We start from the raw sequence: 15008 nt of genomic DNA on the forward strand, positions 1-15008 counted from the left end.
GACCAGTGTTTTCTCTCACAACTAATCAGCGAACGGTACTTCCAGCTATGACTTTTCAGCAAAGCGAACAGGGTCTAAGCTTTTTGGATAGAAAGGCGTGGTGCGTGCTTCATTCTGCTTGACGGGGTAGATGAACATAGGTAAGATGTTGTGAACTTGTGATGCTGCATTATGTTTGCAATGGATCGTACATTCTGCAATGGCATGTGAAGAAATACCCATTTGTAATGGAGAGAATAAGGACTTAAAAACATTTTTGCAATGGCATGGGAAGAGCTATCCCCATTCGTAACGCATGTCCTGAAATTAGAAGAAAGCCCTGCTTTCAGTTCAAATTTTGCAACTGAAAGTTCATATCCCCATTGATTAAGGCCTTATTTAATTCCCCCCCTAAAGTTTACTTCTTATCCCATCGAATGTTTGGACACATGTATGGAGTATTAAATATAGACTAAAATAATAATAAATTGCACAGTTTGTGACTAATTTGCGAGACGAATCTTTTGAGTCCAATGAGTCTTTGTTTTGACAATGTAGTGCTACAGTAACACATGTGCTAACGACGATTAATTAGGCTTAATAAATTCATCACGCGGATTACTGACGGATTCTGTAATTTATTTTTTTATTAGTATCCGAACACCCAATGTGACACTGCTTTAAGGTGTCACATCGGGTGTCATATAGAGGCGTCACATGAGGTGTTCGGATACTAATAAAAAACAAATTACGGAATCCGTCGGTAATCTGCGAGGTAAATTTATTAAGCCTAATTAATCCATCATTAACACATGTGTACTGTAGCACAACATTGTCAAATCATGGACTAATTAGGCTTAAAAGATTCATCTCACAAATGAGTCGCAAACTATGTAATTAATTAATTTTTAGTTTATATTTAATACTCTATGTATGTGACAAATATTCGATGAGACGGGGAGTAAACTTTAGAGTGAGCGTGTAAACAAGGCCTATATTAGAGACACTGAGCGAGCAATCTAAACAAAACGCATCAGTAATTCAGTACTATATCACATCACACGCAGAGCATATGTACAGAGTCGTACAGCACAGAGCTGCAACTGGAAGCCAGCAACGCATCCGGCAGCAGACGAAAAGAAACGGCTCAGATATTGGACGGCGGACCGGAGTGCTTGGCCGCTTTGAGGATGGCGGCCGACGCGGCGCGGATGGCGGAGTCGCTCTCGCTGGGCGGCGCGCCCGGGTCCCGCCGGCTGGACTTGCGCCACCGTCGATCCCACAGCAACGACCAGCACTTGACGGTCTCGGCGTCCGGGTCCCTCTCCCTGCACCACCACCAACCGCACGGCGCATCATCGGTTATTATATCAGTCATCACAAACAGCAATATACTTAGTAGATAATAATAATCGAACCAGGGCCATGCACGCACTTGAACTGTACGTGGTCACCAAACAAACAAGAGTGCACGGCACTATGGACTGCTGCTTTACTTAACAGTAGGAGTACGTGGTTACCGAACAAGAGCGCACGGCAGCTACGGACTGACTGGTACGAAGACGTTTTCCAAGCCAAGGTGTGGTTGTGTGGTAACCAACCTATCTACGGAGTATGCTTTCACAGGAGTCGCTTTCACAGGCCTTGGCTATCACTATCAGCCTTCAGTGCCTGCCTACTGCCGAGCCATGGGCGGATCTACAGGGTATGCCGTATATGCCACGGCATACCCTGCGATCGAGCCGTGCAAAGTACTAAATATAGGAGTATATATATACTGTAAACACAAACTCAGTCAATCACACATTCGTCGCAAGTATGGAGTCCCCACCTCCGCTGGTCAGCTGTCACGGCAGCATCGCGCCTCACACGGAGGCTGGACTGCTGGAGGCGGAGCCGTGGAGGCATGGCGTCGAGGCTAGATACTGCGAAAGGGTTTGCCATTTAATGTCTGCATAATATTGCACTTGCAAGAATAATCTTGGCGTTGATTTGCCTAGCGGTCACCGTCCAAAGATTATTTAGTGAGTTCGTAAATGGACTTTAGTATAATGCATGTGAACTATTTGTATTGTAATTTGACTTATTATATGTTAGATTTGGTAATTCTATATTGGATTGTGAGCAATTTTTATGATAGTTTACCGAATTGTTAAATGATTTTCACCGGTTTAGATATAATTTTTTTTTAATCCGGCATACCCTACATAAAAATCCTAGATCCGCCAGCCGAGCTACTACTTGACAGGTGCATGATGATGCATGATCATGCTGCTAAGTAGTAGCCAGTACTAATACATTGTAAGATGATACGTGGACGGACAGGGATGGAATAAACCATCGGCAGTGGACACTTGACACTTAGACTAAGGAAGGAAGTGTCTACACATCTCAGCTTGAAGCCTCAAACACAGCTTGGCTTTGGCGGCACCCAGCACCTCAGCTACGACCATGTATTCAGAAGACGACGACTAGCGCCCTGTTCATCTAAGCCGTACTTTTTTAGCCAACAAATAATATTTTTCTCTCACAACAAATCAGCTAACAGTACTTTTAGCTATGGCTTATCAGCCAAGCGAACAGGAGATAGGCGTGCTTCCCTTGGAAATGTCGTGCCGGCTTTGGATTACCAGCCTGTTCGTTTCGTCGTAAACGATCGTGAATTATTTACTGCTGGCTGGTTTTGTGTGAGAGAAAAATATTGTCCCAGCTTATAATCCACGATCATATACGAGCCAGCGAACAAGCTGTACTTAGCTCGGATTTGTGCCAACTTTCATCGCATGGATTTGATTTGATGGGGCCCTATACTATACTATGATTACCATACCAAACCAAGAATATTCCTAACTCAACAAAACTAAAACTGGAGCAATAATACTTGCACACTCGTGGGTTTGCCATTTTTTTATAAAAAAAACAGACATGTATTTCGACCAATAAAATAAACAGACATATGAATTCGCCATTCATATTATGCTACGTGTTTTGGGATAAAATCAAACTGATCGATCAAGTCATATGGCAAACGCCTACGCAGTGTTTGGAGATGATTGAATTTGTTTGTTTTGGAGGTTGGAGTTGGAGATGATCGATTATATTAATTACCTCTTGTTGCAGTCGGATGCGACGCTGGGACTCCGGCAGCCGGAGGCGGACGGCGTCCGGGTGTGGCGCGGCGCGGTGAAGCTCCGGGTGAGCGACCGCGGCATGTAGAAGTTGAGCAGGACGCCGTCGCTGCTGCTGCGGAAGCTGCCCCCGCCGACGCTCCCGCTGTCCCGCCGCCGTGCCGACGCCCTCCGCTCGGGCTTCCCCGCTGCCGGCGGCGCCTGCTGCTCCCCGCCGGACGCCGACCGCGCGGCGCCCGGGTCCTTCCCTTCTGTCTTCACCGTTGGCGCGGGCGCCGCGGTCGCAGCTTCGGCTTCCCCGCCGTCGCCGTCGGCCCCGCCCCCGGCCTTCTCGACGAGGTCGGTGAGCGAGAGCTCGTACTCGGACTCGGGGAGGTCGTGCAGCATCCCCAGCATCTCCTCCCGCCGCCGCGCGATCTCGTGCGCCCTCGCCGACAACCCCGCGTCCATCGTGGGCCACGCGCTCATCCCGGGCACCCACAGCAGACCCGCCGCGGCCGCCGGCCGCTCCGAGCTCGCCCGCAGCATGCCTACTCCTCCGTCGGTCCCACAGTCCTACCACCTCGATCGATCGACCCAGTTCCCGTTCCGCGCTCGCGGTCGTCCACCACTCCGCCGAGCGAGCGGGAGCGGATGGTCGCAGGTAGCCGCGTGGAGTCGTGTGTTTGGGCGCTGCTCGCTGTTCGTGGCCGCTGCGATATAAAAGAAGCGGTGGTGGCCGTGATCGATGGATGGGTGCGAGCGCGACGATCCGGCGACTTGGAACGTGGTGGTGGTGGCGCGGGACGCAACGCGCGGACGCACCGCGATACACGCCAGGCCCCCGTCCCGTCCAGAGGGGCGGCGGATCTTCTTCGGCTCACGAAACCGATGGGTGGGCTGTTGTGGGGAAGGGGCACGCTGCAATCTAGAAGCCAGGCTCAGGCAGAGGCAGGCGAGCGTGCGGCGGGCGGTGCGCCCATCGGCCCGTGCCTTCGGTCGCAGGCATACAAGGCTAGAAGATGGGTGAGTGACGGGCTGATAGGCCAGTTCAACGAACGCCGCCTTGTCCGGGTCCGGTCTCGGGCTCGGCAACGCGGATCCGCCGCAGCTGCAGTCGTCGTTCAGTGCGCTGCACTGCACTGCACCCGTTGAGTGGAAGATTTGGGAGAGGGCATGGCTGGCCGAGTGGCCGTTGGAGTAAGTTAGTGGTCGTTACACTCTTTCCAGCGGCACTGCCTGTCCCTGAATTTCTCCGCACCAGACGTCCTTTCTCTTTGCAAGATAGTCGCACGCACCACGGCATCAGCACTAACCGGTTGCATCTTGCAGCTCGCCAAGAACAAGAGGAGGAGTAGCTCATCTGGGCACGTTTTTTTCAATGGTTAGTCGCAGTGTCTCACATCATTGACCAAAAAAAAAAAGAATCACTCGTAACCAATAATTTAAGAGACTCTCAACGGATCGGGATTCGGGATCGTACCTACCAGGCTACTTGGTGAGATTGCATTGCTCCTTTCCTGGACACAGAAACAGGCAACAGCAGCTAAGCAGGCATGTAGCGGAGGACCAGGAGCTGACTGCAACACTTTGATCATTCTATTGATGCTGCTGACACACCAGCCATTGACTAGGCCTGAACCTATCATTGTACACAAAGCCTGCTTATTGTTAACGATGAAGATCGACAGCTGTTCTGCACAATCACATCTGAATTGTTGTCGTCTCCTCCGAGTCCATGAAAACAATGCAAAGCCAGCTGAGATGAGCGGGGCAGGGCAAGTCGCAAAATCGGCTTAATTTTTGCGTAAATATATTCAGTCCAACGCTTACCTTTTTTCCCTCTCCAGATAACTACAGGACGACACCAAAAAGAGAGAGAATCCTTAGGAAGACCTCTACAATACATAGTGAGGATTAGGCCATACTGAGGTCCGGATGCTGAAGCATATATATGCAGGCAAGCAATCAATAAATATGGGCTAATAACCATACAAGAGAGCTGTGCTACTTATGTTCGCAGCTTAATCCTACGCTAGCAATGTCATAATTTGATCATGCATGCCGTCTTGAATCTTGAGACGCCTTCATCTGAAAAACAATCTTCTGGGATGTTAGCTCTCACCGTCCTTTTTATGTTGGCCGTTGGAATTTATTGAAACCTACCAAAAACGAGGACAACATTGAGACCTTCGAGACTTCTTTTAATAGTTATTGAAAAAATTAAGTACACAGTTCACACAACAGTCTATTAACGCAAAATGAATGCTCACCTGACTTCCACTTGGTGAACTTTGCCCAGGTGTTTGTGCAGTAGGTGATCTTCCAGGAGAAAGTATTGTCGGTAAAATCCCAGGTGACTGACCATGGTTCGAAGCTGGGGAACGTAAGACAGAACTACCATGGTGGTATGGTGAGAATGGAGATGCCATAGGAGTCCTTCGAAGCCCCTGAGATAAGGGTCCACCACCAGGAGATATAGTAGGTGACAGTGATTTGCCTGGAGGTAACATGTTTATCCTGATCCTGTAATAAAACAAGAAAATCATGAGCTGTGGCATAGATTTAGATCAGCTATTCAGAATAAGTGGGAATTAGTGAAATACTTACTTGTTATGTACATCAACATACTCATCTGTTTCATCATAGATTTCTTCCTGCGAAGAGAGTCATGTCAGTTTACAATATCTGAGAGAAGCCAAACTTTGTTCGAGAAAAAAAATAGAAGACAAACAAATTACCACAATTCAAGTTCAACTACGCTTCTTTTGTAGTTTCTCTCCTAATTGAATAGTACCTAAAGATGGCTAACATGTTGCAACCAAATGATGTTTCCATAGGATATGGAGAACACTCACATAGCATCATTATCTGGTGATCTAAGCGCATACTTTGAAAGCATGATAGAAATGTCATGCTGTGAACAATGTAAATACTTGTTCCACACCATGGGAACTTCAATTAAGAAATATGCGCAACCTGTAGCAGTTCTTCCATGACATCTTCCATCGTGATTATTCCGACTGCCTCCTCATCCATTGAATAGCTTGGAAGTGGATCGGTGTTAAAATCAAGAATATTTTCCCGCTTCCTTTCTGATTTCTTATTATATGAGCGCCCGTCTCCATGCTTCTCTATGTTAATTCTACGACTTCCGGCAGTGCTAGCAGAAGAAGGGGATGAGCCTGAAAGCCAAAGACAAATCACAGTCATTTCCTGGAAATGCGTGTGATCAGCAAAAGGCTAATGGAATAGTACTGCGTACACAGAAACACACATTTTTTAGAGTGAAACTTAATCACTGCAGAAAAATTACTAGAAAAATTAAAAGGCATGTACCATCAGCATGAGCATCTTTGGGGTTTATTTTATAATCTGCAGTAGTGCTCTTTTGCTTTTCAGTGGATGCTCCTGCTTCCTTTGTTCGTTTAACTACCACAGCCATGTGGCTGTGACCTTTCTGGAACTCATTTAGAATGTCATAGAGAGGAAGATCATCAGCCACCCTGATATACAGAACAGTGGCAACATGTTGTGGAAATTAGAAGACAATCAACGCAGATTACTAAGGAGAAAGATATGCACCCATATTATCCAAAACATTTATGAATAATATATTGAACGCAATGAGCTCTTATACAGTTATGAACCTCAAAATAAGATTGCACAAATAAGAAAAAAAAAATTATGGTTGCCCCTAGGGGCTAGGGCTGGTCTGATGATACCTTGGAATTTTTCTGATAGTAACATTACGAATGGGCACTTCATCCTCAGCTCGGCAATTAATCAAGTTTTTTACCTGAAAGGAGGTTTTTTTACTATTGGTCAACAAACAATTAGGAAATTTATAAATTGTTCATTTTTTTTTTACATTAAGGGCCACCCTGGAAAAAAATAAACCAGGGTAGCAATTGATGTTATCCAAAAGTGCAATCAATTTAGGTCACTCACCAATATAAGGCCGATAATATTGCTTGGAATCCCAGAGTATATAGGAACACGACTATGCCCTCTAGTCATTATCATACCCATCGTGTGTCTACAGAAAGATCAAATAGTTCTATGAGTATAATATAACAATTAGGGAATGCAAATACTCTAAGTTGAAAGGTTCATACAAGTCCAGCTTAGCATTTATGTCAAGTGAGAAGGTTTCGGATATAGGAGTCATGGCATCTTTTGCAATCTTTTGAGTCAGCTCCAGAGCTCCTGTAATGATAGTGGTTTCATCATGAGTCAGCTCTCCACCTTTTCCAGCCTAACAACAAAGTAACAAAACACCATGAGTTAGATGGTAGCCCATACTGTTGTTTAGTCGTTGAGAGTTAATATTAAATAAAAGTCAAAAAGATAATATTGATGTCATATAGGAATGTGCAATCACAATTGTTTGGGCGTTCGTCCTTGTTCACTCATATTAAGTGTTAAAACATAATGAAAAAGGGTTATCTGGGATCCAATGAACAAGAAAATGAGGAACTTTAGAGATAACTTTCGAGTTGCATGAGTAAAATAGGCACAATAATTCAAGTAGCATAAACATGTAATAAATGAAGTAGCATAACATGAATGCAAGAAACTGATAGGTACATATGACAATGTTTAAACTGTATATGAAGTCTTTGAAGAGAAGTGTATACCAACCTCATTGCCGTGCATATCAACTAATGTCTTTAGCTCAGCTCTTCTCATTAGTGCAAAATGTCCCTTTCCCAGTAGCCGGTCCAACAACTAAATGGAGACAATTATAAGAATCAAATAAGGTACTGCAAAGGGTAAGTAACACATACTACATATACTACAATAATAAGAAGTTTGCTGCCCTCAACCAAACTGGCTGCCTTCTTTTTATTTGGTGAAAAATATGTTTCTGACGTTCACGTTCTATAGAATTGACAAATTGTGGTATTCACTTCACAATCAGATGTATAATTAATTCCATAGAATTGCTAATCAGTAACAGTCAGGTTATCATGGAAGTGATCAAACTGTTCTTTAACTGGAAGTGCTTTGCCCTAAATGAGTCAGCCACATTTAGACGTGTGCATATATATAGACATCTCCATTTACTTAGTCCAGCGACATTATAAGATCAAGACAACGGTTCTTACTTCACGGTTCCAGTTAGTTCTTCTTGTGTCATTGGGCGGATACCAAGTTAAATAAGTGACTTCATAGTCAGCGTGCGCAATCCAATCCAATTCAATTTTATAAAAGGACGAAGGGCCAATGACACCGTGTAACTTGGACGACTAGACGAGCGAAAATCCCTTTTCGTTGTCAAATGAAATTAAAATAATGAACCAGCTAGCGATCAATCTGTATCCTGCTCGCGGCCGCCCACCTGTGCCGTCCCATCCCAAATTCAGGCGGACAATCCGCCAAGCACAAGGCTCCAATCCCTCACTGCCTCTTTCAAACACGAGGAACAAATCAGCAGCACGTAACGTACCTTACTGATCGGATAGGCGACGGGGAAGAAGAGGATGAGCAGTACGCGGACCACGGGCGCCGCCTTGGCCCCCACGCTGAGCCCGTAGCGCGTGCAGATGGCTTGCGGTATGATCTGTGGGAGGAGGAGGAGGAACCGAATCAGATGGTGGCTCAATTCATTCGTCAGGAAGCAAGGGGGGGGGGGGGGGGGGGGGGGGGGGGGGGGGGGCGGGGGGCACTATTTTTCAGGACGAAAGGGCGACGTAGCAGCAGGAACCGAATCAGCAAGTGGATGAATGAAAGCAAGCAGAGCACCTCGCCGAACGCGAGGATGAGCGTGACGGAGATGAGGATGGCGACGTAGGGCGGCACGAGCGTGTCGAGGAATATGGGCAGCGCCTCCATGGCGAGCGAGTTGCCGATGAGGAGCGTGCAGAGGAGCAGGTGCTGGTTCTTCACGACGGGGAGGATCCTGGCTGCGCGCGCGAGAGGGGCGAGGGCAACACACATGACACAGCTTAGAATCAGAATAGAAACAAGGGTGCGGGCTAGCTGCTAATCAGAAGCAGCAGCAACTGCTCCGGACATGCCGCCGCCGCCGCCGCGGGTGAGACGAAACGAGGAGGAGGAGGAGGAGTACCGGCGTTGCGCTTGTCCCTGGGCGTGCCGGCCTTGGAGAGCACCTCGAGGTCGACGAGGCTGAGGGACATGAGTCCGAGGGTGAGGCCCGACATGAGGCCGGCGAACATGACGAGCCCGAAGCAGGACATGAGGTACACCCAGAACATGGTGCCGCAGCAGGCCTCATGGCTGGGCATCGGCGAATCGCGCGGCGCCGGCGGGCAGGCGGGCTCGGCGCGCTCTCTCTCTCGGCCGCGGGGGAGGGGCGGGACGGCACGGGTGGCAAGCAGGGCCTCCCTCCCTCACTGCTGGAGGGCGTGCCGCCTGCCTGTGCCTTGTAGGCGGCTGGTAGCTAGCTAGCTGGCTGGGGAGGTCAGGTCGCGTGTCCCGGCTTGCCGCGGCAGCAGCAAGCGTCGCGTGGTCGGTCTGCTTGGCTCGGCTGCCCCTCTTCCTCGGCTCCAGGGCAGTCGACGGCCTCCCTCATTTATGGGCGGCCGGGGCCGGCTCGCTTGGCTACGGGGGCGCGCGCCTCGCCGCCTCCTGAGTCCCTGTCCCAGTGTCCCTCTCGTCGCGTCGGGCTGGCTTTCCGGTTCCTTTGTCGTTGCGCGCTCTGGCTGTCTGGCTCTGCCTCCCCGGCCCGGCACGGCAGCCAGCACCCGCACCCGCCCGCGCGGGCTCCCGCTTGCTTGAGCGCACCACCGGTGACGGTCAGTCACGGCAGCTGGTCCCGCCTGGCGCCTGCCCAGCCCCTGGGGTTTGGGATGCCCGCCATGCCAGTCCGTGCATGCTCAGGTTGGCCTGTGGCCTGGCCCCAACCGATGTCGCGTTCGCCGGCAGTGGAGTGCAGTGCGGAGGTTCCGATCAGTTTCACTTCACGTCGGCTCGGCGTGTTGTCGTGTGATCGTGTCGTGTGGTGGGATGGGATCGGCAGGCGGCGGGAAGCATCGGCCACCACGCCGCTCGCCACCCAGTGAACCAACCTTCGGCCAGTGCAGTGCGTTCAGCGACGATCCTTGCACGTCTCCATGGGACTGCACTGAGCCACTGGGCTCGGTGGGTGAAACATGCGTGCGTCACCGGGCTGATTGCACAAGCTGCCGGCGTCTGCGTGCGGGCCGAATTTTTATTTTGTTTTATTTAGCTTTTTTTTAAAAAAAATCATAAATATACCTTTAAAGGTATGCTTTTAAAATATAGACATTAACTCAGCGTCATCGTTGGGGCGCTGAGCTTACACGTTTCAGCGCTATAGATTTTGGCGTCTAGGTCTTGGGCTCGGCGCATACATGGTGGTGACTTGGTAGACACCTTGACGCCATAGATCTTGGCGCCGAGCTTGACGTCGTAGATCTTGGCGCCGTGGTACTTAGTTAGCTTGAATTGTAGTGCTACTTTGATTATTTGGTAGTTTCTAGTAAATTTGATGATGTAGGTAGTTGATTTAGTTAGTGAGATATATATAGTTAGATAGCTAGTGACATAGGTACATAGATATAGTTATTAGATAGCTAGTTGATTTAGTTAGTGAGATAAATATAGTTAGATAGCTAGTGACATAGTTATTTAGGGTGTAGTTGGTTAGTATCTATTAGAGAGATACTATATAGCAGCTACTTTGGACTAAATGAACTGTATTCCAATTTTTGTTTGAACTACTAGATGGACAACCTAGTGAGCATATTCATAGAGACAGCGTGGAAAGAGATCGCTATGGATATATTGAGTTTGTTGAGATGCAAAGCATGCCTGTGTTATTCAATGAGAAGCCTTCATTTAGTGAGTTGGTTGCAAGGGCTCGGGAGGAGCTACATTACCATTGAGCTGATGATGATGATGGCATCGCAGTGGAGGGTGTACTTCACCTAGGTTCCTCTCTCAACATCCTAAGGAAGATGATCCTAATTGGATGTGTAGACCAGTGGAAGAACTATGTGAGATCAGCTATGAAATGACAGTTCCAAAGTTTAGACGTGGGCATTTCTTGTTCTCATCATTATGGCAAGTTATAGGACTATGGGTTCAACCCATGTCGTGATATATTTTCTCTTCTTTCTTTGGAACCCACATGGTAACATTTTCTATAGTGAAGCTTACATATGATGATACTGTTACGTATGATTTCTTCAATCATTCTGTACCTTTCTTGATAAGCTTACATCAAATAGTCACGTTATATAGCTTAGGCGTCATCGTTTTACAACATCAATTTCATACCTGCCAGAAACTAACATCTTACGTGACATGCAGGTTGGATCGTTAGAAGAACAGGAAAAATTTTTATTGGGAGAAGCACCCTAATGGGAGCTGTTGCACGACAACATGGACAAGAACAACGAGCCGCACACGAACCGTGAGTACAGGCGCTACCAAGCTTGGTACCAACGTGCGACACATTGCAGGTTGAGGCTACAATGGACAGAAGATGACTACGCTGACATCAAGTCCTCCGACGATGAAGACACGACATATGACCAAACTACTCGTGTAGGAAGGCAAGTGGAGGCAGGACCAATCTTAGACAGAGTGGTAAATCAATTGCCTTATTTTTCTATATTAAGTTGCATACCAATACATTCTGCGTTTGAAGTCTCTATTTTAGTTAGTGGCACATTCGAGTCGTAGCATCCTTATAATTCAGTACAACAGATGGAGTTGAGGAACTGGTCAAGAATTAACTAGTACTATGTACTAGATTAGTAGCGTCCTCATTTTTCAATGTCCACCATAATCTCACTGTGAACTTTGTTGCAGGACAGTACCCTCAAATGCTTGGTTGAAGACATTGAGCGCTTTCGTCCAAGAGTCAGGGACGACGACACACGTAGCTTTCTAGACGTAAGATTCAAAATATTCTTTGAAATATATTATTAATACGTTAAATTCTTTCAGTTAATATTATTTTGTACAACAGAGATTGTCACGCCAGCTATACCATGCGGCTTCTCATTGTGGTTGCAGGACAGCCACGACACAATACGTGCACGTTCCTTCCGCGGATAGAGAAGGCTTAGATTCGTCTAACCAAGCACTTATAGGATCCATAGACATTGCGTATGAGGACGAGGACAAGGACAAGGACGATGACAAGATGGACTAGAGACATGAGGAGTTTGGCTCATCTGAGCTCTAGGACGCTCCCTCGACTCAGCCTTCAGACACTAGGCGACACCATCCACCTAACCCTTACACTTCAGGCACCGACGCTCTTGGTCATAAGGGTAAGGGTAAGACTAGGAGGCAGTTAGGGTTTGTGGTAGATATTATTATGTAGTATTATGGACTTTGTGGACTTTCATTATAAACTATTGTGGACTGTATAGACTATAATTATCGAATATGAACTACTATAGACTATAATTATGGACTGTGTGGACTATTAATATGCTCATGTATATAGTTTTAGATGAATGTGGTATATATTTGTATGTTTGTACATGTTGTATTGAGGTTAAATATTAATCTCATATTTGTGTATAGATGGCATAAAAATAGAGGAAATTATAGCAAAATTTTCTGCCTAAAGTACGTATTAATCAGCAGCATCAGTTTTTCTGGTTCAAAATAGTGATTGAAGTCTGAAATCGAATAGGCTTTTTCAGTCATGGAATCTAGGGGTAATAGCCTTTACAGTTATTTGTCATGTCACCGTCGAATAGACTTTTCAGTGTCATTCGAAATAGTGATTGAAGTCTGAAATCGAATAGGATTTTCAGTCATGGAATCTAGGCTCTCTAGTGTCCTACGATATAGGCTTTTTAGTGATTCTGAGTATACTTTCCAGGAGCATTTACAGCACAATACAATGGCTAGCAAATCTGCCTCCGCCTATATATATGCGTTCTAGGATGCATTGCTAACCAAAAAGAAAACTAAACTAGTATTCGGTTTTGTTGGAGTAGGAATGTCTGGAGGGCCATCTAGAGAAAAGGGTTTCGAGAGTGGGAGAGGAAAGGAGGGGACGAAGGGAACTCCCATTGTGTGGGAGGGGTCTCTTAGGCCTAATTTCTTTGAGAAACCAGTGTTTTAGTTTTCCCCCGAGAGCAAGAGTAATTTCACTAAAGAGTGCCCTCTCAGAGGATACGATAACAGGAAGAAAGATTGGCCAAAATGCATGCATGGTGAGGACTGCTTAGTGCAGATGTTCACCGAGGAGATTGACGTAGGTCGTTGCTTCTTCAAATGCCCACGAGCATGGGTAATTGCTATTACATTTCCTTTGTTAAATATGTTTCTCGAATACCCTTACAACTCACAGGATATACTTATTGTAGTCTTCCGAGTCCGAAGAAAACTATGGGTTCATTAGGTGGGTCGATTCTCGACCAATTTATCTGCGTCAGCATATCTACTACCTACAGGACCAAATTTTTGATCTACAAAGGGAAGTTAGCAGTGGATACAAGCAAGACGAAGATGATGACAACAATAATGGTACAAGTTCATAGAAGACACTCTGCAATGATCCATATTGCACCTACCCTAATCACAAGAATAAGGGCCCTCCGCCGTCACCCCCGCCACCACCACCACCAATAATGGGAGGCTACTGTGGATAAGGTACAACACAATTTGCTATGTGGCCACACTACTAGGACTATCCTATCTTATTCTCATGACACATCCATGTGTTTGTTGTTTGGTTTAATTAGCCTAAGGCGTGTTAGGTTTAGCCGAAGGAACTATGTACCCTTGTTCGGTACATGTTCTCACATGTCATTTTTTGTGCTTGTTGTTTGCTTCAACAACCTAAGGCATGTTAGGTTTAGTTCAGGACCTCTGTACCCTAGTTCGGTATATGTTCTCACATGACATTTCATGTGTTTTGTGTGTTGAATTATATAATGCCCTACTTCGTTAGGTTTTGTTTGCAGCACGTGATCACCTTTCACTACATCCACAATATTAAATTGAATATTATGACCACAAATAATGAAAACAACCATATAATAAAAAGTCTAATACTATGACACATTAAACAACATAATAATACTAGAAGTACGTGCCGACAAACTAAATAACGCAGTACATGACCTAAGCATGCCCATACTTAAAGTGCATTATATGACAACACAATGAAAAATCCAACTAGTAGACAATATTGTTCATGAATAAACCATAGAACTAGCAAGTAATGGAGACTACTGAGTGCAACGAGGCCACTTTCCCTTCCTCGAGGCATCGGGATTCTCCTGCCATCGCTGCTTTCACTCGGCATGCATGCTCAAGCTTCTTCTCCCTATCCTCCCTATACGTAGCAACACACCTCCTTTCCTCCTCTTTCCTTATGCTCCTTTTTTGCAGCCTCCTCTCTACAGTCTCTTCTCCATCATCTCCTTGTCCTTTGCCTCCCACCGCAACAGTTCTGCATCCACTTCTTATCTTCAGGCTTGATCTCAGTGTCGATCCACTGCTCAAAATCACAGAACGGTGGAGGGGTCTACAAAAAATGCAATTATTACAAAACAAAAAAATCATGCAAGATGTCATATGACACAAACATCAATTCATCACCATCTTCCTAATGCGGTGCTGACGAAGTGTAGGCTCAAACGCAAAATTGGAACACATCCAATACCTCTGCCTATACGTGTCCTCTTCATCGGATTTGGCTACCTTGCAAGGATCACCATAAAAGCACATGGGCACTGGAACACCACTAGGCAGAGGCAATGGGTCGAAGGTATTTTTTGTCATCCGACCATAACTACAATTTAACCATTTTTGTTCTAAGAACTGAAAGCAATTAACCCATATCATAACAACGTACGCTGAGGTTACCTTGGTTTAGAAGATTTTCCACTCCTTGGCATCCTATGGTTGTATAATATAAATATTAAAATTGCAATAAACCCTAAGTAATGATGATTC

The 15008-nt window shown here is 46.2% G+C and overlaps 2 protein-coding genes across 4 annotated transcripts; both read right to left on the reverse strand.

Annotated features, from left to right (window-relative positions):
- Positions 1–999: 999 nt before the first annotated feature.
- Positions 1000–3768, reverse strand: LOC136535767 (uncharacterized). Its single transcript, XM_066528162.1, has 2 exons — positions 3088–3768; positions 1000–1307 (listed from the first exon to the last, which is right to left on the reverse strand). Exons 1-2 carry the CDS (start codon positions 3633–3635, stop codon positions 1127–1129), a joined length of 729 nt encoding a protein of 242 aa, XP_066384259.1. The 5' UTR covers positions 3636–3768; the 3' UTR covers positions 1000–1126.
- A 51-nt stretch (positions 3769–3819) lies between these two features.
- LOC136535765 (DUF21 domain-containing protein At2g14520-like) lies at positions 3820–9756 on the reverse strand. 3 transcript variants are annotated; one of them, XR_010779044.1, is made up of 15 exons: positions 9160–9756; positions 8835–8995; positions 8539–8652; positions 7731–7817; positions 7205–7344; positions 7038–7125; positions 6812–6885; positions 6426–6592; positions 6066–6271; positions 5697–5743; positions 5360–5612; positions 5082–5248; positions 4920–4984; positions 4570–4811; positions 3820–4449 (listed from the first exon to the last, which is right to left on the reverse strand). XR_010779044.1 is itself a non-coding variant. In XM_066528160.1 (12 exons), the coding sequence occupies exons 1-12, from the start codon at positions 9335–9337 to the stop codon at positions 5201–5203; spliced, it is 1563 nt and encodes a 520-aa protein (XP_066384257.1). In that variant the 5' UTR covers positions 9338–9756; the 3' UTR covers positions 4868–5200. The 3 variants fall into 3 exon arrangements, 1 of the variants encoding a protein (XP_066384257.1); XR_010779043.1 differs by lacking the exons at positions 3820–4449; positions 4570–4811 and having other exon boundaries at positions 4868–4984; XM_066528160.1 differs by lacking the exons at positions 3820–4449; positions 4570–4811 and having other exon boundaries at positions 4868–5248.
- Between the last annotated feature and the right edge of the window lie 5252 nt (positions 9757–15008).

This window comes from Miscanthus floridulus, chromosome 2, assembly GCF_019320115.1.
Source record: "Miscanthus floridulus cultivar M001 chromosome 2, ASM1932011v1, whole genome shotgun sequence".
Classification (NCBI taxonomy): Eukaryota; Viridiplantae; Streptophyta; class Magnoliopsida; order Poales; family Poaceae; genus Miscanthus; species Miscanthus floridulus.